Source organism: Anabas testudineus, chromosome 18 (assembly GCF_900324465.2).
Source record: "Anabas testudineus chromosome 18, fAnaTes1.2, whole genome shotgun sequence".
Lineage (NCBI taxonomy): Eukaryota > Metazoa > Chordata > Actinopteri > Anabantiformes > Anabantidae > Anabas > Anabas testudineus.
In genome coordinates, this window is record NC_046627.1 from 30,674,024 (window position 1) to 30,697,857 (window position 23,834).

General features: G+C 37.9%; 1 protein-coding gene across 2 annotated transcripts; it reads right to left on the reverse strand.

Annotated features, from left to right (window-relative positions):
* Positions 1-793: 793 nt before the first annotated feature.
* Positions 794-23,834, reverse strand: acox3 (acyl-CoA oxidase 3, pristanoyl). 2 transcript variants are annotated; one of them, XM_026353056.1, is made up of 20 exons: positions 23,696-23,826; positions 21,992-22,073; positions 21,098-21,264; positions 19,383-19,480; positions 19,102-19,237; positions 18,479-18,553; positions 17,745-17,834; positions 15,674-15,817; positions 13,758-13,846; positions 13,112-13,208; positions 10,162-10,344; positions 9,259-9,381; positions 8,851-8,971; positions 8,636-8,758; positions 8,258-8,371; positions 7,447-7,562; positions 6,394-6,568; positions 6,245-6,312; positions 5,867-5,953; positions 794-2,601 (listed from the first exon to the last, which is right to left on the reverse strand). In XM_026353056.1, the coding sequence occupies exons 3-20, from the start codon at positions 21,212-21,214 to the stop codon at positions 2,482-2,484; spliced, it is 2,076 nt and encodes a 691-aa protein (XP_026208841.1). In that variant the 5' UTR covers positions 21,215-21,264; positions 21,992-22,073; positions 23,696-23,826; the 3' UTR covers positions 794-2,481. The 2 variants fall into 2 exon arrangements, with proteins under 2 accessions (XP_026208841.1, XP_026208840.1); XM_026353055.1 differs by lacking the exon at positions 21,992-22,073 and having other exon boundaries at positions 23,696-23,834.

Consider the following 23,834-nt stretch of genomic DNA (forward strand, 5'->3'; position numbering starts at 1 on the left):
ACGCTGTGTCTTCTCATGACGTCCCCAAGTTGCAGAATGTAAAGCTTAAAAATAGTCTGACCTAAAATTTTGCTTTGTGGGATACCACAGTCCATTTTATAACTTCTGAAGCGCATTCATCCATGTTTACATAAAGTTTTTGTCAAAATGATGACAAGTGGATGAGTGATCCACTGTATCAAAAAAGGACAATAATACTAAAACTGATGCAGTAAATTTACAGTTTTTTCATGCTTAAATTAGTTCCAAGATCATGCCCAGCATGAAAATCCCAAACTGGTATAAATCTTATGTTAATTTATAAAATCCTTTAGCTGGTTAAAAACAAGCTTCTCTAAAATTTTGCTTTGTTGCACACTGGTCCGTATTCTAAGATCTAAGTTATTTCTAAGTGTGTATGTGTAAGTGTATGTGATGGGGATGGGATAATGGGGGGAGGGGATGAGATCTAAAGGGCAGGTAGTAGGTTTTAATGGTGAGATAACTTTACCAAGCTTCTCAACATCAACCAGGACAAATTCCTCTATTGTTTCCTTACTTAAAAACAAAGGTTCTGGGGTGTTAAAATGCATAGGCTGGTACTGGGATAAATTCAATCTAATATCTTTTTTATTTTACTAGTAAAATAAATCAATTCTAGGATTTGAGAGTGCAGGACAGCTTTAGTATAGGTCACTGGTTATTAAGACAACCAGTGTCACCACATGCATGCAAATATAAGGTATTAAGTAGTATTTTGTGATACTAGAATATGTCTTGATGGTATGGATAAGTTATCAAACACGGCACAGAATATAGTGAATTACGGCTTTAATTATGTAATTTGTATTATCAGAGAACAAATTTTCAAGGTGAATTACTGCAGAGATCAACACAACTACTTTTTTGAGAAGGCCGATAGATAATAATCACATTTTGCTTTTCTGACAACGATGATCACTCACCTCCTGTACTGTCAGGAGTTCTGCTACTTAGTGTTTGTGTCAGAAGCTCTCACAACAGGCAGGTGAAAACCAGGAATTGGATCTATAGGATCTAGCTTGAGGAACATAATTACCACTAGTAAAATCCCCTCATGTTTTGTTTAGACCTTTTCCATCATCTTTTCTCATCCTTTCTACCTGAGTGACCTGGCATTGTCCCAAAAAAACATTTTACCTAGAGGGGGAGAAATCAGCTTTATTAAAATGTGAGCCATGTGTAAATAAGAATAATCTCGTCTGAAAGTCAAACTGTTCAATTTCCTAACATCTGACAAAAACGTTTCGGTTTGGTTTGAAAAGACAAACCTGACATCTCCCCAATCTTGTATTCACCCCCATCTCTGTTGTGTATCCCCTGGACATTGAATGATGACAACGGGGAGTACAATTTAAATTTAAACCACACCTTACCACAATCATTAAGATGGATTTGTTACAAATGTAAGCTGTTGATGGAATGTAGTTAAAAGTTTTAATAATAATACACTAGCCTCTGCTTGTGCTTTATGTTGAGTAAGTGATGTATCAAAATAATTTCAGAACAGTTTTTTTACATCCCCCAAATTTATAATTTATATAAATTTGTAATATGTTTATGTTTTTTTGCACATTTCTTGCACACTTTCTATTTTCAAACAGCTACAACACCTACAAACACAGCTATTGTTTTTTAGATGTCCTAACAATTGAATTTCTCCACTGTGGGATCAATAAAGATTCATCTTATCTTATCTTATTAATCAAAATAAGAGTAACAACTTCTGATCTAGATTCTTTCTTTGTATCTTTCTGCATGTTTCTCTCTATACTTTAAATAAAGTATCTGAAATATCTCAACATTAATAATGGCATTACCAGGCCTCCACTGCTTCACCCTACAGTTTGGGAAGAAACTAATGCTCTTATATTGGAGACAATCATTTCAAATTAAACAACATTTTCATCAAATGCAGCTATTATTGAAGTGTGGCTGAAAAATGAAGAAGATAGTAATCAATGTCTCTACTGTGTTCAGTAGAGACACAGGATGGTACCATCCTGTGAGCCACATTATTATGCCACATTATTATGTCTGTGTACATTTCTGCTTTACCAGCAAAACGAACACTAAAAGCAACAACAACAGCAATCTACAGAATCTATGTTAAGAGTTTTTTTTGGCTTTATGAGCCTACATCTACACTGGCATCCAAACACAATTGGTTCAATGTGTTTGTGCTGTTCATAGTGATTGCTATGGAAGATGATTACCTAACATGTACAGATTCTTATTACCACTGAATGTAAGATGTTAGTTTTTGCTAGTTTTAGCCTTTAGCTAGCAAAGCTTGGTTTCAAGTTACTCTTTATTTTCTGCCCATTGACTGGATTCATTAACTAATCAGTGTATTTACAGTCCCCTGAATTTGTTTAGCATTAGTGTCCAAAAACCCGCTTTCAATCCTTTGTTTAACATTCCCTACATGTACAGCCTTGTCGTTGAGGTTATGTCTATGTTCTAGAGTTTTGAATACAGAGATCCAACCACAGGTTTGTCTGAGCAGAACTCTCTCCACCAAGAGGGACGCTCCAGAGCCTGGTTGCCCTGCATCACTGCTGACCACAGGTTCTTGTAAAGCTGCATAGAGGAGAAACAAAAAGACAAGACAGAGAATGTTTTTATATGCTCAAAAAAACAACCTTCTTCTTTCCTATACTTTCAGTATAACACCTGTAGATTTAATTTATTAAACATCCCACTGGCTGGTGTATTAAGTGTTGTAGCTGCTGTTTTTCAACACTGAAATGATTTCCTTTGTAAAGTTGTTCCATTCTTTTTTCAAATTTGAAGGCCATTTACTAACAGATGAAACTTACACTTTATTTAATCAGGAAATCAATGGAGACCTGAAAACACATTACATAGTGTATATGGAGGATTATAACAATTCAATTTATTCACCCAAACAGCATGACACATAAAGCAATACAAACACAAATGTGGATGTTGGTATGCCCAACTATGCAAGGGTAGCTTGTGCCTTTGTTTTATTTGACTCTGATGAAGACAATAAAAGCAGCACATTTATATTCTCTCATCTCCAATCTCTTTTGTGATCTGGTTTCATGATGATGTGATATGAACTCATTAAGGATGTTGCACATCTCAGCAGTTTACATAGAAAGGATTTAGATGAGGACACAGTTGTACTGCTGCCCTCTAGATGCCAGTGGTGAGGATCATTAAGGATGTTACACATCTTAGCAGTTTACATAGAAAGGATTTAGATGAGGACACAGTTGTACTGCAGCCCTCTAGATGCCAGTGGTGACCATCCAACCTTTTGGTCAGAGATGCCATGATATAACAAATCTCTCAATCATTTTAAACTGTCCAAAATTCATAAGCCGTTTTTACATATGCACTCTTGACACTCTCCAGGGTCAGACGTTGTGTGTACCTGTGCGTTCACACATTCAGCACACAGCAGGTGAAACTCCTGACATACTTTCCCACTTAGGAAAATAGTACATTAAACCTCTGGGTGCAGGGTTGTCACTGTGTAGAGCGTGCAGGAAGAATGATGTAACAAACAAAGTACACAGCAGAAATCAGTTATGCTGTCTTTAGAGCGCATCAGTAGTGCAAGTCACATGATTAGTTTCACTACCTTCCAAAAGTTTGGGAACGGTAAGGCCAGTTCCTTTATTTTTTGCTGTAGACTGAAAACATTTGTGTTTTGTGTGAAATCAAAATATGAATATGAGACAAAAGATCAATATTTTAGCTTTTATTTCCAGGTGTTTATGTCTGGATCTGATACACAACTTTAAAGATAGTACATTTTGTTTTATGCAAAAGTATTAGACCAGATAGACTGAAAATAGATTAAACTGAATAAGAATATTTAGTTGCAAATCCTTTGCTTGCAGTAACTGCATTTGTAATGCTTTTCCAGGATTTCATTGCAGCCTCTTTCAGTTGTTGTTTATTTTGGGGGGTTACTCCCTTCACTGCCCTATTAAGCAGGTAAAATGCATGCTTTATAGAGTCCAACTCTGGAGAATGACTTGTCCAGTCTAAAACCTTCCATTTCTTGCCACTGATGAACTCCTTTGTTGTTTTGGTAGTGTGTTTTGGGTTATTATTTTTGCTGCATGACAAATGATCCCCGTATCAGTTTGGTTGCATCTTTCTTTAAATTGGCAGACAAAATGATTCTGTAAAATTAAGTTAATTTTGCTGCCACCATCATGTGTTACATCATCACAGATGAGCTTGTATCTTTGGGGTTATGAGCAGATCCTGGTTGCAATTTGTACTAGGCCATATTCCCTAACCCTCCTTCACAGGTAGCGACCAGGGTGTTTTCGCTCCAGAAATACAACAAATGGGGACCAGACCTGAGAGTCTGTCCCTCAGAATATGTCAGAGTTTTTCCAGGTGAAGAGTTGTCAGAAGGTTGTCATATTGAAGGGGCTTTAGGGCTTTTAAAATGTTGGTGTAGGATCTTCTTGGCTGTTATCAGTTCATTAGCAAGGAACAGGTTTTCCTTTCCTATTGACCACAGTTGGGATTAGAACCCCAGTCTCTCACATGAATGATGAATCATGAAATTATTTTACTACTACACTAGCCAAGTAACTTGCACTTATTACATTTGTTCTCTCTTTGTAAATGAAAGATATCTTTAGGGAATTTGGGAGTGGCTTGAGTCTAGGGTTCAAATTATCTGGTTCAGATACTGTGAAGTTTTTTGTATGTTGTTTTACATAGTCTCTTACTCGCATGTGTGTAAAGAAGTTGTTTGTTGGTATACAGTGTTTACCCTGGAGTTGCTGTAAACTGTACTGTAACAGTATTGTTTAGGTATAGGTTTTTTTAGGTAATTTTTTATTGCAGTAATACAGCCTAGCAGTGAAATAGGCAATGTTTTCCAGAATCCAGCATGGTGGATACGGGATACTAATTTGGGTTGGTATTATTGGAGCTAATCTAGTTGGACATTTTCGGGTTGAAGATGGACTTCAAATAAACTCCCAAACCTACTACCAGTTTAGAAGACACTTGTGAGCATCTCTCATAAAGCCCATGATATTTATGCAGGGCGATTCTCCATTGCATGCATCAAAGTACTTCACTGCATTGCTAGCTAGTAAAAACCTTAATGATGAAATATCAATGACATGGCCCCCTTCATAACCTGACCTAAACCGTACTGACAACTTGTAGGCCCTACTTAAACGGGAAATTTGCAGTGTAGGAAAAAAAGTACACCTGCTGCTGCACAGAAAGTTGATGATTAACAAAATTGACAGAGTCTATGAATGAAAGGCATATGACATTGTCATTGAAAACAAAGGTTAGGCTATATTGGTCACTGATTTTTTTTTAATGTCAGAAATATTTATTTGTTTATTATTCTCACTTGAAAAGATGAAAATATTAGTTGCATAATAATTGTGCACACTGATAGTTGCCCACTAATTGTGCATACATAGATATTCCCCTTCCCTATTCAGGCGTGAGATTTTTTTAACATTTTGAATTGACCAAGAGCACTGTGGTTGGTCAAAATTGAAATTAATCCTCAAAAATACAACTTGACTAATAACTGTGCACACAGTGTAGCTAGTTTTTTTTGACGATTGAAGAGGTTGGCAAACAGGTTGGAGAAAATGGTGAGAACACAGAGGTTCATCTTTATTATTACATTAAACTAATAATTCAGGCTAAAAGATATGTCTTCTTTGCCATTCTCTGTATTCTCACCAGCTAAGCTTTTCCTCAAACAAATGTGCCATGAACGGACAGCTCCCACCTGTCACCTGTACGTAGAATGCATGCATTTGTATGACCTTAATAAGGACCTGTAAGGCTTTATATGTGTGTATGTTTTTACCTGTCCATCAGCATTGCCAATAGGTGAGTTAAGGATGAAATCAGAAGGTGAAAAAACATCCACCAATGCTACGGTATCATCTTTTAGCTGGAGAAAGATTACAGAAAAAGAGCAGATCAGGTCAGGTTAGGCACCATCTTACACAGCCATGATCTCATTATTGAGCTTTATGAAGGCAAGCACAAAGTCTAGAGAGGATAGAGTCTAATAAAAAAAGGACTATACTAACATTACTAAATAGTATAGATACTATACTGTGTAACTATTATGTACTGATTATGTTAAGGGTATTAGTGCTTAATTAAGACTGTAGTTTCATAAAAAGTACACAGACATGAAGACGGACACAGGAGAACAGAGAGACGGACGTTTCTATACCTGAGAGCAGAGAGTGAGAATGGCCATCTGGACCAACTCTGCTGGCTTTCTCCCACTCATGTAATTACCTGAGAAGGAACAGTGTTAAGTTACAAATATCAACAAAGATGATCTGCTGAAGTGTACATTATACATACTTTAGTTCTTACCCTGGTACAGTGTGGCAATGTGGCTGTTGAGGCTCCACAATCCATACAAGGCACACAGCTTGCTAAGTACTGGTCTGAGACCAGCTGGTGTGTCCTGATCAATAGTGACTTCATGAAACCGCTGGAGACAGTTGTGTTCAATGTAGGTAATGGACAGGGAACGGCAATAATAAACCTAAATGCAAGAACACACAAAATTTGTTTTGTTGTTCACTTGTAAAAACTTTAGTTTGACTTTCCTACATTACTGGAGAGCTACACCTAGCTAGTTTAACCATAACGGACCAGCATGCTTTCCAAAAGGAAGGTGCACACAGTAATAATCTGTTCGAAGAGGCAGGCTAACAGCCTGAATGCCCAGTGTGCCAGCTATGTTATACAGTGTGCCAGCTACTCCAGGAATAATGTCTGTGGTCATGAGGTCCTTTGAGAAAGTGGTGATGAGCTAACTCAAGGACGTCACTGCTGGACCTTCTGCAGTTTATGATAAATCCTGTCTTTGCACAAAATTATCAATTTAACGTGGCTAAGATGAAGGGACTGCACACAATGTTCAACACCTGGACTCTACAGGGATCTATGCCACAAATAAGACCAATTTATTTGTGGAGTTGGTCTTATTTGTGGTCTTCAACAACGGAGAGCATGGTAAATATCTCCTAAACTTTCTCGTGTTGTGCTGAGCGGCTCGGCTGAAAGAGAACATCCACTTGGTCACTGTGAATAGTCTGGACTATTACCTGCTGTATTCAAACCTGGGCTCACACAGACATTACATGGCTTTGCAGGATAACGTCTGAGTAATCCCAGAGCTGAATAACTCTGACATTTGTGTTCTTACATGGAGCTCCTCTGGGTAAAGTCTGGAAAAGTTCAGACTTCCAGTGCATGTGTGAAAGGAATCCATGACAGTTTGTATTTGTTTTCACACAAAATCTTACTTGTCAGGGGGAAGAGCTCACTCGCATTACTAAACCTTAAATAGAGGATTAATTTTAAGCTGTCAATCTGTTACAGTATGTGAGTGTGTCTGCACTGGTGTTTGTGTCTTACCTGGCTGTTGTTATGTGCCTCAAACTCATCCTTTCCCAAGGCCCTCTGTTGTTCCAACCTCTTCTTACTCTCCTCTAACAGGAAACACACCAGCCACTTATAGGCTGCCAGTGGCACTAACAATGAAAGACAAGTATACAAGCTAGGTTAAACGAAGAAAGCAATTATACAATACAATCAGTATTTCATATAACAATTTTATGTTAGCACAGTTTAGATAACTAATGTAGTTAAATGCAGATCCCTTCATGGTCAATCATAAGGCTAAGCTTCTACCAACAGTGTTTTAGACACAACCTTGTCCTGGTCCACGTCCAACTAGCAAGATATTGTTCTGAGAAAATATCAGAATATTTTGAACCAGGTAATAGTGGACAGGGTGTTGGGTTTATGTTTATCTAACTTAGCTGTGAAATTACTACAGATCTTTGTTTCTTTAGGGCTCGTGCTAGGGCAGGGTTAGTGATTCAATTACCGATTCCTGGTTCCTCCTGACTACTTGTTGAGGTGTCCTTGGACAAGACACCGTAACCCTGTGGTAGCAACGATATGTACTGTCTCGAATCAATAAAATACGTCATTATTTTTCTTTCTTTGCACCAGACATTGGCCTCAGTCCTTTCCCTGAGCAATCACTTCACGTATTTGATCTACAGTATAAAACATTTCAACTCTTTTCTAAAAATTAAACATATTTTCTTGTCTCTCTGTTGACTCCAATTAGATCTACACAATTTCTCTAAATTCTTAAATTTCATCTGAAAGGTTGAAAACAAAAATAAAACAACCAAATCTAGACCAGTTGGAGTACCTGCAGAGTCCATACACTCCTCCATTCTTGTTGCTGTAAACTTGCTTCTGAGTATTTTGGGAAAATCATCCAGGAAATCTACAGTGTGAAGTGGAGTCTCAATCCGCACACCATCTGAAAAAAAGGTAACACAGCAGCTAAGTGGAGAGCTCGCCCTTAGAGATTCACTGTGGAAATTTGAAGTAGAGTGAACAGATCTTTCTTTCTTTCTTTGTTGGGTTTTGTTCTAACATTAGGACTGCTGTTTTAAAACAATTGTAACTGTAGCTGCTGGCAATCATCTAAAACTTTCTGGTAACATCTGCAGTTCATCAGCTACACTGCGCCCATTGACGACAATTAAACTCCCAGTAATATCTCAGAGGCTACATGACTGACCATGGAGCTTAGCATGGAGAAAACTGAGCAGGTAGTTGCTGGTCTGTTGTAGCAACACATTGTTGTCTCCTTCATATGTGCTGTTTGGGTCATTGTCATTACGCAGATCACCCAGCCGGTTCACTGAGAGGGAGAAAACTAAGGTTAGGTCTCTGAGAGGGTGAGAGCAATAATGAACGTGAGTGTGTGAAAATATCTTTGTGTTTGAGACTAACTGGCCAGGTATCCATGTCCACCGCAGGCCTCCCTGCACTCCTGGATCCCCCTCTGAGCAGTCCATGAGCCCAGTGGTTTACTGGAGCAGCCTAAGGCATGGATCTCTCTGCCCAGTTCTGCCTGAGGAGGACATGGCAGAGCACAACACATGTACAGTCCAGAGGGTATTTTGGCATTTTGTTCTTCAAGCTCTGTGCTTCAGCACATTGAGTTTGAAATTAGATACTGCAGTGGGGTTACATCAACACAGAAAGAACTGTATGCTCTTTTATGTAGTATCTATTATTTTATTTCTAAGTCTGTATAAAAATAGATAGAGCTGAAAGAAGAAAAAAGGCAAAACTATTCAACTCACAGTTTGGACTGTAAAACCCATAAAGACACACACACCCCTGGTGTTTACTCACCTGTCTGTCACTCTTGTCTCTCATAACCTGACCAATCTGAAACTCAACAAAGTTCATGAAAATGGATTTGGTGAAGTGCTCAAGAGCATATGCCGCTGCCAGGTATGGGATCAGACGCCATTGCTGAAGCAACACAAAACACAAAATACATGTGAGATGGCACCATGTAATGTAAATGTAGAACTTGATAAAAAAATCCCAAATGTGCCAGTGTAAAGACAGATGTGTTTTCCACACAGTAACTTGTTTAGTGCTTTATCTGAATGAACCTCCTACCTGTTTGTTTTCTCTCTTACCATATGTGTAGTGTTTGGCACAAACTTGCACAGTTTGGCAAAGTGAATCTGAATGTGAAGGCACACCTGAATTCTAAAACTCCTTATGTGTTTTTAATAGATTTTTGACAAGAGTGGAGCTCTAAGGCACAGACAAGTAAGCTAAATTAGGTTCTAGCTTCACAGACAAGATAGTGAGTTGATGCAATACATTGTTGGTTTTGGACTCACCATCTTTATCCTTTTAGACTAATCCCTTTGCATTACTCAGTCAACTCTAGCATAGATTTGAGTTTCATAGATTTGAGTTTCACTACGCACATTTGTGATACTGTCTACAGACATTATGTTATATTAACAGTCGAATAAAAAAAAGAATCTCGGACCCATTCCTTGCCCACATGGACATGCTAAAAGTTAGAACTTCTGAATCTAAATACACTGAACTTGTACTCTATGTTGTGTTTATGTCTGTTTGCCTAGTGCTTGCTCAAGTTGGTCTGTTGGGCTACAAGTGTTTTTTGTCTCTTATGTGAAGCACTTGCATGTTTAGAAATGTGTTCTATAAATATTTTTATTATTATTTATTATAATACCAGCGCCTCTGATCAATTTCCTTCATTCTGACCTGCAACTGGTACTCCAGCACAGGAATCTCCTCTGTGTCCTTCGGTCCAAACTGTCTTCTGGTAGCTGAGAAGCGGATGGCTATAACCAAAGCCAGCTTCAAGTTTGTTAGAGCCATTCTGGTGATGGACACTCTTCCACCTGACAGAGCACCCAGAGATGCCCCAAAACGCTTTTTGGGGTCCTAGAGGACAAGAAAGAAATTTTAATTTAATTTAATCTTTTTGGTCAGTAGAGAAATTATTTCCAGAAGATTTCCATTATCTTCTTCTTAAGGAACACAGGAACCACAGCTGATTTATTTCTCATTTAAATAATTAACCTTTCTGTTTCCCTTTGTCCAACAATGAAGCTTTTATGCCTCAGAGTACACAAAAACACTGCAGCAGCAATAAAAGCAGTTTCAGCATTGTTTGATTCCTTAACCAGCAGCTTCTGATTTGCTGCAAAAGGAGAAAATAAGTGGTATCACATGGGTTGGTATCACACCCTAAGAGATTTTTTTTTATCTTGTCTGGAATATCATCCAGACTGCCATTCATATGGGATCAAAGGCAACAATAATGACAAATTCTCAATACAGACATTGCTTTTCTTTTGTTCTCTAAAGGATACTTGGAATAAATACTAACATCCATATAATTTCCTTTCCTAGGGGCTGTGGCTGTGCCAGCGTTATACACCTGACTGAAAGTAGCATGCAGTAAACTATTGGATATTGCTAAGTTGGTAGAGTTAGTTAATAAATAGCAGGGTCAGTGGTTAATCTTCTGGTTCCCCTCTGCCACATAGCGAGCAGTTCTGAATCCTGAAGAATCCATACCCCAACTTCCCATTGGATTTCTGAAGGTCTAATCCACACCTACAGCAAGCACTGCCAAAGCTGTTTAATCAGTTATTAAAACACTGTTGTCATTACTTTTTCCACCATCACTCTGTATGTTTCATTATGCTTTATCAGCTAAGAGATATTTTATTTTTTATTATTTGTGACTTTGATATGTGTAGATTTATTCTCATGTCTCTCTTGCAAAAGATTCATTGATTCTCTGATTTAGATTTCCTAATCAAATTAAGCTTAATTTAGCTTAATTTACTTAATACTGGCACTTTAACTTCTTTAACAAGAAACACAATTCTAGATGTGGATAATCCAGAGTCCTCAGAGCAGAAGACTTAAAAACATCTATCAGCCATCAGCTATCATATCAGAATACAGGCACTGAAAAAACAGCTGACTTTGAACGGATGAGAGCACTATGACTGAACCCAAACCAAAATAGCATATACAGTGAGGGAAAAAATTATTTGAACCCCAGCTGATTTTGTAAGTTTGCCCACTAACAAAGAAATGATCAGTCTATAATTTCAATGGTAGGTTTTATTTAACAGTGAGAGACAACAATGACAAAAAAAATCCAGAAAAATGCGTTTCAAAAAGAGTTATAAATTAATTTGCATTTCCATGAAGGAAATAAGTATTTGATCCCCTATCCGTCAGCAAGATCTCTAGCTCCCAGGTGGATCTTATACAGGTAACGAGCTGACATTGGCAGCCCTCTCAGCTCGTTACCTGTATAAAAGAGACCTGTCCACAGAAGCAATCAATCAATCCAGATTCCAAACTCTTCACCATGGCCAAGACCAAAGAGCTTTCCAAGGATGTCAGGGACAAGATTGTGGACCTACACAAGGCTGGAATGGGCTACAAGACCATCGCCAAGCAGCTGGGTGAGAAGGTGACAACAGTTGGTGCAATTATTCGCAAATGGAAGAAACATAAATTAACTGCCAATCTCCCTCGGTCTGGAGCTCCATGCAAGATCTCACCTTGTGGAGTTTCAATGATAATGAGAGCGGTGAGGAATCAGCCCAGAACTACTCGGGAGGAACTTGTCAATGATCTCAAGGCAGCTGGGACCATAGTCACCAAAAAAACAGTTGGTAACACACTACGCCGTGAAGGACTGAAATCCTGCTGTGCCCGCAAGGTCCCCCTGCTCAAGAAAGCCCATCTACAGGCCCGTTTGAAGTTTGCCACTGAACATCTGACTGATTCAGAGGAAGACTGGGTGAAAGTGTTGTGGTCAGATAAGACCAAAATCGAGCTCTTTGGCATCAACTCAACTCGCCGTGTTTGGAGGAGGAGGAATGCTGCCTATGACTCCAAAAACACCGTCCCCACCGTCAAATATGGAGGTGGAAACATGGGGTCATGTACCGTCAAATCTTGGGTGAGAACCTCCTTCCCTCAGTCAGGGCATTGAAAATGGGTCGTGGTTGGGTATTCCAGCATGACAATGATCCAAAACACACGGCCAAGGCAACAAAGGATCGGCTCAATATGAAACATATTAGGGTCATGGAGTGGTCTAGTCAGTCTCCAGACCTTACTCCCATAGAAAATCTATGGAGGGAGCTGAAGGTTCGAGTTGCCAAACATCAGCCAAGAAACATTAATGACTTGGAGAGGATCTGCAAAGAGGAGTGGGCCAAAATCCCCCCTGAGATGTGTGCAAACCTTGTGGCCAACTACAAGAAACGGCTGACCTCTGTGATTGCCAACAAAGGTTTTGCCACCAAGTACTAAAGCACGTTTTTCAAAGGGATCAAATACTTATTTCCTTCATAGAAATGCAAATTAATTTATAACTCTTTTTGAAAAGCATTTTTCTGGATTTCTTTTGTCATTGTTTTCTCTCACTGTTCAAATAAACCTACCATTGAAATTATAGACTGATCGTTTCTTTGTTAGTATGCAAACTTACAAAATCAGCTGGGGTTCAAATAATTTTTTCCCTCACTGTATGACTGCAGCTTGGGCTTTACCTACTTTACCTAAGCTATGTGCCAAGTCTCATGCAAGCAGACAGATGGACACAGGCCACACTGGCTGGTATCTGAAACGTCACTGGAGTCTAGACTTTTCTGGCAATGGGCATCTTTCATACCTTGAATGGCGAAATGTAGCAGCCATCAGGAGTAACATCTCCCGTCCTATTTAGTAGGTTCTCCCGTGGGATCCTCACATTGTTGAACAAAGCAAACCTAATGCCAAAAATACAAAGAAGAACTGCAGCAGCCAAATGTTTTCATGCATTTGTCATACATTGTCAGTAGATTTTATGTGTAGGTTTAATGTCATATTTTAATGTAATTGATGATAACGTCACACTGAACTTGGTGGTAAAGAATTTTGAAATTGTAGTTAGGTTGTTCCCTGTAACAGTAAGATTCTCTTTCCATCAGAAAATAAAGCAAATATACCTCATAGGTGCAAAACAAAACAACATTTCACAAAATCTAATAACAAAAAAGAACACAAAAACATTCAGAAAACATTTCTAGAAACCCCAGTCATTCATTCATGCATTATCCTAACTGCTTTTCCTCTTAAGGGTTGCAGTACTGCTGGAGTCAATCCCCGCTGTCATGTACAAGAGGCAGGATACACCCTTGACAGCTCGTCAAGGGTGTACAGGGTTTTCAGTCAATGATGACACTGAAAACACTTCTTCTGTATTGCTGTGTTTTTTGTGTGTTGTGTTGTGTTTTGCTCTACAGGCCAGTGTACCAATGTCTGTCACTGTTGCTTACCCGTTATCCAGACCATTCTGGCCCAGTTTCTTGCCCATATCTCCAACCAGCACGCCCGGCAATGCCAGGAGGGTCTTGGGATCCCTTACCTGCAGCACAATGGTTACCAATTTACTGGATGTCACACACTATGCTCAGTTTCATTTAAACTGTTAAAAAACAGACTTTGCACATAAATAAAACAGAACATACGGTACTTTATATCTAGTCCATGCTAACCTAACTACATTTTTTCCTTTAATATTAGTCACTTTTAAAGATGAAGGTTAAAACCTGACAGATTTTAAAGCATCCTTGTTAAAAAGTGTCTTCTGTTTGATCTTGTCTGCTGATAAAGTTTTACAGCATTGTAACTTTTAATTCAATTCAATTCATTTTTATTTGTATAGCGCCAATTCACAACAGAAGTTACACTTTACAGCGCAAGGTTTAAGACCTTACAAAGTATAATAACTTTTAGTCTCTTCTCAGATTATCTTTACCTAGTCACGTGTAACAAATCACAGATGATTATTATATATTACTTTATAATGATGACGATTAACACCCAGAATGCACGAAAATGTAGTCTGTTATGTGTGTTTTTCAGTAGTGTATGTGAAAAATGAATGAATCTGTATGTTCTACTCGTATTTTTTTCAAGAATGCAGGTAAATGTAGTCTGTTATGTGTGTTTTTCAGTAGTGTATGTGAAAAATGAATGAATCTGTATGTTCTACTATTATTTTTTTCAAGTCTGATACAAAGGTTACAAGCTTACACTGCTACAGTATGTACTGCCTAAAAGAAATAGATTTATGCTCATGCTAAAAAGTGCAAGACTGACAGAAGCTTTCACCGTCTTCTGCAAACTTGCAGAAGACGTGTCATCACTACGTGTCATCTACGTCCATGCATTTGTTACTTCCAGACTGGATTATTGTATTTCACTATTAATAGGATGTCCCAATAACTTCTTAAAAACCCCTCACATATAACACACTCTAATATTTTGTTGGACTACCTTTAGCTTTGATTACAGCATGCATTTACTGTAGCATTGTCTTGATAAATTTATTTTTCACCATGATCTCATACTGTTTTCTCCAGCACATTCCAAAGATTCTCAAAGGGGTTAAGATCTGGACTCTTTGGTGGTCAATCCATTTGTGAAAATTATGTATCATCATCCCTGAACCACTCTTTCCCAATTTAAGCCTGATATATCTCGAAATAAGCCCATGCGCTTAGGGAAGAAAAAATCCCTTGACAGAATAACCTGGTCATTCAGTATATTCAGATAGTCAGCTGAGCTCATTCTTTGGGCACATAAAACTATGCTGAACCTAAGCCTGACCAACTATGTTTGCTGGATTTCATAAATTATACATATAATGTTTGTGTACCATTACTTTTGCAGCAGACTGTGTTTTTGTATTGCTGTGAGTTAGATGAAGATCGGTGCATTGTATGCATCTCTTCCAGTGATTATACTTTAACTTACAGTTACATTTTCGAATAGTTGCAGTAATTAACCTGAAACTGGCACAGTGACTGATTTCACAGCTGACACAGGAGCTGAAGCTCCTTTGGCGCTGTAACTATTAGAGAACATTTCACAAAAAAACAAAAAATAAATAAATAAAATTGATCATTATCTACTGTGTTACAATGTTTCAAAAGCTAAAGTCTGAACTTGTTGCAACACTGAAATGGCTTCAGATTTTTCCACTGTGGAATTTCAGACATGAGCACAAATACAACGTTTCCAGTACAAGAACAAAAAGATGCAGTGCAGACGTAACAAATCTCTGAGTAGAAAGCTTGGATAATATGACTGTATGGTTTCTGAGATGTAACAATGTGATATACCATCAGATAGCAGTGCTTTTAAAGATATCAAGCTCTTCACCAGGGGTCAAAGGCCAGTGTCTTACCGGTACAATGAAGGAGTGCAGGCCGTGGCACACCTTATCAGGTGTGTATAGTTGAGCAAACACTACAGCATGGGTGGCAGTCTTACCAAGGTTCCCAACCCAGAATTTGGCAGCCTCAAAGTCTGGAGAGTTGATGACAAACTCCTACAAGCAAATGTGTTACTATTTTTAACACAATGAATGCAAATGAATTAACAGTGTGCAGTACCTTTTGTTCTATGAAAGAGATCTGTCCCAAATAATTTAACTAAACAAATATCTTGTGTAAAATGATATAGCTTACCTCCATGCTGTAATTGCTATGTTACAAGTGAAGTGAAAGAAACACAACATATCTGACATAAATTATTTAAAACAACAAAACAAACAAACAAAAACTTGGATCTGGTCATAGTTACATTTAGGCCTGGAAGTATCTGGAGTAAGAGTTTTTATGACTTTTATGACTTTTTACACCTCCACAATAGATTTAAAGAAAACATTGAAAAAATATGACATTTATCTTTTTGAAATTACAGTCATTTTAAGCAAAGTACCTCCATTTTCAGGGGATCAAAAAAATACTTGGACAAGTGATGGACAAGAGGCTAAGTGGCCAGTGTCAATCTTTGCCCTTGTTACTTCAAGACAAATAAAACTGAAAACTGTTTGATTGGAGGTATAAAATACAATTAGATCAAGTGAAGGAGGCTGAGGCTCATTAGGTTGAACAATATCAAAAGGTCTGGAAAACCCATGTAAGACAACTAAAGTGGGTTATCGTAATCCTTTCATCGGTGAAGGAAAACACTTTTACAAGTCCATAATACTTGACTGTACTAATCTACAGTGAAGAGACGCTTTCATGAATAGAAATGCAACAAGTAACTAGTAACATTCAAGAACCGACTTTGCCAGAAAACATCTGAAAAAAGTCTTGTTTTGGAATCAGATTGTTTGGGCTGATGAAACCAAGATGAACTTATATCAGAATTATAGGAAGAGAAAAGTATGGTGAAAGAAAGGAACAGCTGTCTAACATTGTAGAGGCAGTGTTATGGCATGGGAACAGAACAGGCACACCGGTGTTAATTGGTGACGTGACTGCTAACAGAAGTAGACAGAGGAATCCTGAGGTGTATAGGACTATACTCTCTGCTCACATTCAGCCAGATGCTACATTCTGTGAAAGCAACCCAACACTTTTAGAAGGCACAGAAATAGAATATTCTTTAGTAGCCAGGTCACTCACATGATCTCAACCCAACAGAGCAGCTTTCCAGTTACTGAAGGCAAAAAGACACAGTGTAGGCCTGGCAAAGAATATATAAGGAGGAAACCCAAAATCTGGTGCTTCCCTTGAGTTCCAGACTGAAGGCAGACAATGACTGTGAGGAATTTTCATCCAAGTATAGAAAAAGTTATATTTACGATCATGTTACTTTCATTGTTGAGCCCGTGAAAATGGAGGTACTTATCCTATTTCAAATCCACTGTGGTGGTGTATAAAACTACAAAAACTCTGTCATTGTCAAGATGCTCTGAGCCAATTGCAGGATGACCAAGTACTGCAAGAAAGGAGGAAAAAACCCTGAGAGGTTGGATACCATTGGTCTAAAAGGCTGAAAGCCCTTTCCACATCTTTGTTTTCCCCCAAAACATATATATTCAAAGATGCTAAGTCTTAAACCCTGAAGGAAAATTCTAAACTATAGCAGCCAATTTAATTTCTTCCCCATTTTCACTTAAAATTGGTATTTAGTTTTGTTTCTGTTTAGTTTCAGTTTTTCACAGAAATCACACTTTAGTTTTTTTAATCTATCATATATTTTCTATTAACTTAAATACAGGTTTGTAGGTGACATGGCACCTGTCTCTGTCTCCCTCTGTCTGTGCGTTTCTGCAGGCATCATTGGCCTGAGAGCAGTATGTTCCCAGTTTGCAGTTAATCTGACAACCATCCTGCCCAGCATTTTAAACGAGTGTTAGGGACATGAGAAGGATTTATCAAATCCTTACTAACAGCTACCAAAGAAGATTCTCTAATTTTTCAATTAATATGTATGATGTCAGTGCTGAGTAGTGTGTTGACCTGGGTGGAGGGGTCATATGTGGCTGTGGTCCTCATGGCTCTGGTGTTGCTGCCATGGCTCAGTTCAGTCAGTGCAAAGCATCCGTAGAGCTACACAGATATATGCAGTTAGAGATCAACAGGTTTTTGGAGGTTCTCAGGCATTCAGGTCATTCCAAAAGTGGCATTCGGTAGTAACTGCTTGAGATTTTGTACTTTGTCCTCCCTCAAATCAAATACAAATTTGATCTGAAATGCTTGTTTCAAGTTTTTTTTAATTTAATTATTAAAAAAAAAAAAAAAGCAATATAATTATTACCAATTGTAATTACAAATTAAATTATATTATTAAATTAAATTACAAACTGTACATTTCAATTGTGGCAGAATATAACCTAATATATATCATGGCAGATGGCTGCCCATGAGCCTGGTTTTGCTGGAGCTTTGTTCCTCTAAAGGGAGTTTTTCCTCGCCACTGTTGCCTAGAGCTTGCTCAAATGGGATTGTTGGGCTTTCTATGTAATTTTCTATACAATTATACTCTGTAAGGTCCTAAACTTTACACTGTAAAGTGCCTTGAGATTACCTCTGTTGTGATTTGGCATTATACAAATAAAATAGAATTGAAGTGAATATATGAAAAAGCTTTGCGGCCGAATGTAGTGACAACACTGTAGGCTGTCGCCACTCTGGATTATCCTGCTAAGGCATGACTAAAACACACAGACAGATTCAGCCATGTCAAGTCATACCATCATATCTTCAACATCTTCAACATATTTGGTATGTCTCCCTGATCCTGTGTTTGCAACAGTTGCTCCAAACATCTAAAATGCAACGAGACAACAAACAACAAGTCTTGAGTTCAAGGCTAACATTAGCATGCTAAGTTCTTAAGTTTATCATGCAGTTTTACCATTTTCACCACTATAGCATTGTAAATAATATTGCATCAAATTGAAATTTTGACTTTGGCTATGGCTAAAGATACTTGGTTGAATACCTAACATTGCTAACTAACTAACATTGGGTAGTAATTTAATTTGGATAACTAGTTGCATATTGGAGAGTAGTTGTAGACACTAGATGGTCACTACAACAATGTTGTTAACTACTTCATTAACAATGTAAGACTATCAATGAAGAAAATACGCATAATGTACATCATTGCTCTGGAGAAGCAATCATTCCAAGTATTGAAAACAAACATTTTAATAACAAAAACCTATTATGATATATATTAATATATACAGTTACTTGTGAAAGTAAAATGTGGTTTGTAAATTTATAGCACAGTGAAATGTGCAAAAGAGGAGGGGTGATGCCGGTGCATGATTCTTGAACACTTCCTACCAAGGCACTTATTCACACTTACTCCATTGTGGAGGAAGTACTTGGCAGTGACTGCCCAGTCATACATCCCCAGACAGTCATTGAGGATCACAGTCTTCAAGGGATTGGCCATTGCCTCTTCTTTTGACAGAAAGTTGTAGCGAAAGAGTTGCTTCACCCTGTGGATTTTGATCTCAATCTTTATTTCTTTTAAAAACACAAGTTATGATGAAAAAATACAGACTATAAGGGCTGGTAAAAGAAGTTAATTGTACTGTAGGTGAAAATTCAATGTAGCTAAAAAATGTTTAATTGTGATGTTACCTGAGAAAGGTAAGTTCTCTCATTTTATCAATAGCGATGTCTTCACCAGGGCGACGGGCAAACAGAGGATCATTCTCCAATGTTTTGAATACATGTTGCTGCAGTATGCAACAAGAGAAAATGTGCCGCACATGAAACAGAGCATAAAATAATTTAATTCTTCTTCTTAATAAATCTCTAAACTTTTCTTCATGAAGGTGATAATGATAGACTCTGATAGATACAGTCACAAGAAAAAGTAATGGCCCCAGTACAGTTGCTTATTAAATGTCATCAATCTTCACTGAAGTTACAAATATCAACAAACATAATATTTCATCCAGAAGGAATTTTAGTCCTTTTAACAGACAGGTCCATACAACATGTACAGACACAGTACAGACACAGGTTAGAATATAATTGCCTCTCTCTTTCAAGTGGGTAGAATCTGGAGTGGCCGATCAGCATGGGCTCAGAGGCCCCAGGGACCATAACTAAAGGTGATCCATAGGTCTGAGGAAGTTAATGGTGTAGCCGTGGTATGAAGCCCATGATGTAGCCCATTAAAAACCTGCTAGTCTACATGAGCTTTCTAGTTCCATAGTGCCTCTGTCTATGGTCTGCAAGGGCCAAAAACAAAGGGTAACTCATCAGAAAAACATTTAAAAGATATACATTCCTTAGACTCTTTCTCACACTCTGTTGTTCCCAACAACTGAGCAGCAAGATAACGTAAGCCACTCACTCTGTAGGGAACAAAGATGGTTGGCGCAATAAATACTGAACCAGAAAACTTCTACAATCAGTTGGATCCCTAGCAAATCTCTAGGGCAAAGAGACACGTAGTTCATGGTGCAGAAAGATAGTCACTGAACTAAACCAGTGCAAAAGAGACCAGAGGAGCAAAGATGAAAACCGGCCAAGATAGCAATTGTCCAATAACTAGGAAGTCAGTAGTATAACCATGACAATTGCATTGTTGTCTAGGCTCTACTAGGCCATCCCAAAAGACAGATTTTTTAGTAATTTTATAGTAGATTTGCTCCAATATTTAGGGTCACTGTCCTGCTGCATCACCCAGCTTCTTCTGAGCTTCAGCTTACAAGCAGCCTCCCTGATGGTATGTTGGGATACCCTGATAAACTTGAGAATACATTCTTCCATCCACAATGGTATGCGTTCCAGAGGTAGAAAAGCATCCCCAAATCCCCAAATGATGCCTTCACTGGTACACCATTTTATTTTTGCTCCACACGTAGTGCAGCATGTTCTTCCTAAACAAACCTTTGTGTCATCTGTTTTCGAAGCACTTTCCCAGTAGTGTTGTGGAGCAGTGTTTTTGTTAGGAGAGCAATGAATTTCCTTCTTAGCGTCCTGGCATAGATACCATGCCTGTTTAATGTTTTGCATATGGTTGACTCACGAACAGAGATGTTAACCAGCTCCAGCGAACCCTAAATTATGGACAAACCATTGTACAATTGCACAACTGCTAGAGTTTCTTTTCCTTTTTTGGTCTTAGCTTTTCCTATGTGTTTTATACTAATGTACTGTACAGTTTGTACATGTAACATGCTTTTGCAATGACACTTCAGTTTCCCTTTGTAGGATCGACAAAGATTAACCTATCTTATCAAAGCCCACACACACCTCTCTCGCTGCAGTGTGTTTTTTGACACTTCCAGTAGAAGTTGCTTTACTTACAGATACAAACTTCAGAGTGAAAATCATGCTACCTTAAATGCCAGCATTTCCTCTCCATCTATAAAGCGGAGCATGTCCTTCCAGTTAAATGAGGCATTTTTCCTGTAGATATCCAGGGGGCCGCTAGGGAGGTCTGCCACTTCATACATCTTGACAACGGATTTAAGGGTTAGACTAGAGGTAATGCACTTTGCTGACTCTGAAAAGAAACAAGGGTGAAAATTACATGTAAATTAATGATTTCAATTAATCAATTTAGTGTGTGATTTACAAATAACAAGAGCTGAAAATTCATAAAGCTAATCTGACAAAATTAGGCAGTATTTTTTTTTTTATTATTGTTGCAGACTAACTTTTTACACTCAACTGTAATGCAGTGGGCTTTTGGTAGTTTAACAGTGTTAACAGCACAGTGGGGAGCTAGCAGTTATTTGATATGTGTAATTAAACTGGCAAGCAGAATCTTCTGCTCACCTTTTTACCTTATTATATAATAATTTAAATTATTAATACTTATATAATAATTATATTATATAATAATTTTTCAGGTCCTGATTCAAGTTTTCAGAGCTGTTAAGTTTGTCTAGTAAGTCTATAAATCTGTCACTAACTGTGAACAGCTAAAGCGTATGACACAGTGCTTTGTAGCCGAATGGTTAAAGCACCGGCCATGTAACTGCAGCCTTCATGGTGTGAATCCAACTTCTCTTCTATTATGTTTCCTGTCTGCCTCTCTACTAATACTATCAAATAAAAAAGGCAAAATGCAAAAAAAAAAAAAAAAAAAAACCTAAAGTGCTTCATGTCAATCCTAATTCTATTTACGTACAAACACAATAAAATCCTTATTATCGCGGGTATCTTGTTTTAAGAAAATTATCATGATTGAAATCACAATATTGATTGTAAATTACCGCTAGGTTTACCTGATATCCAGTCTGTCACTCAGGTGTAGTTGTTTCTCCCGGGATCTTTTATTTATTTTACTTTTAATGATGTGTGATGACACTGTATGTAAACAAAATAGAAACTGTGGATGAGCTTCTTATACCTTGCGGTCGCCGCTATGTGTACTATTTCCAGAGCCCAGAGCTCATGTCCATCAAGCTAGTGGTGCTAACACTGCAGAGGCCCAGTCTGTAGAGTTTCTTAAACTATTGCACCCTTGGTAAGTGGAGCGAGGTATGTAATATTTGGCTACTTGCGAATACTTAAGGAAAATTTGAAGACCATAATATGTTTACATTTGTTTTTGTTGTGGTGTTTTCTAATTTATTAGTTGTCATCTATGTAGGCCAACACGTGTATTGTTATTTTTGCTTTAGGCTACAAGTGATTTAATGTCCTGTGTAAATTTATAGGATACATATGCTACACTGTAAAAATAGAGCCTGTGTATAACTTTTTAATGGTCTTTAAGTGAAAGACCATTAAAAAACAGCCCTGTTTGTTTTTACTTTTAGTTTTCACAGTACTTGAAGGATGCTCAAGTGTTTTTGGCCAATCTTCTGTTGATGACACCTGGATAAATTCACGGCACCCGTTAGAGAAAGTTTAAACCATAGATTCTGGGCGCATGACGCCCCGAGTATATATCTAACCACATATAACTGCAAGTGTACTCATGCAGAGTAGGTCCTACCTGAGGCTGAGCAATATTTGAAAAGGGAATTTGACAAGGTTATACTTTTACACATCATTAACAACTATTGTATTGGTTTAGACTACAACAGGAGTTTCCAACAACTTGCTAGCTTGCTCTCTGTTTTTGAGTAGCTTCAACTAGCTTGAATTTAGCATACATTTCAACACAACTTCACTCAGTAATCCTGCTCCAATTACAAAACCAGTCAAATACACAGACATCCCACCCATTTCAGACACAAAATAACAATGAGTTCTGCTCTTGTACAGTCTGTTTAATGTCACTGTGTTACACTGTGCAGTGATGCCAGAAACCCTTTTAGTAAATTTCACAAGAAAGATGGTCTTCACTTACATGAACACATAAACTAAACTTTTATAACACAGGGTGATTGTGATGGACATCTACCTTTTTGACAGTGTCAAACTCTCAACAATGAAAATAAATTGCTACATACGAACAAACTGGCTTTATCCGCGCTATTTCTTCTATAAATGCTTTCTTAAGAGAGCTATAGTTCTTGGTATCTTTGAGGCGTTTTAAGTAAGGTTTCCTTTCGACATTAAAGATGTTATCACACGAAGTTGAAATAAGTAGCCTACACACTTTTTATATTCAAAGTGTGACAAAGGTTGTCGTTTGTCGTTAAATTGCTGTTATCAATAGAGAGCAGAGTCCAAGGTGGTATGTGTGTGGAACCTCTACCTACAGGTGAAACTCAACTCAGCAGAACAGCAATCTGTTCCACTGAAGAAACCCCCGTTAACTACAACACATGCTGCCGTTTAGACGCAAACATTTCAGACAATATACGTTGGTATTTACTGAAGTGATGAACATTAGCTGAATAACAGCAGCTTCTCAGTTACTTAAATTACTATATAGTCACTGCAGAGCAAGTTGTTTTTGTATTCAAAGCACGGAAGAACTAACACCTTTGCACACGTCTGACATTGAATAGCCTAATTGTGTAATTATGTCTCACCTTATAACTGTCAACTTTCCCCGTTGATAACGTTGTCCTCTATATAGCTGAAGTTCTACTTATGTGACAAAAGTTCATTTCCCTTCCACAACCTTCTCTTACGTTGGTTACGCTAATAGCAACAAGACGACGATTTCTG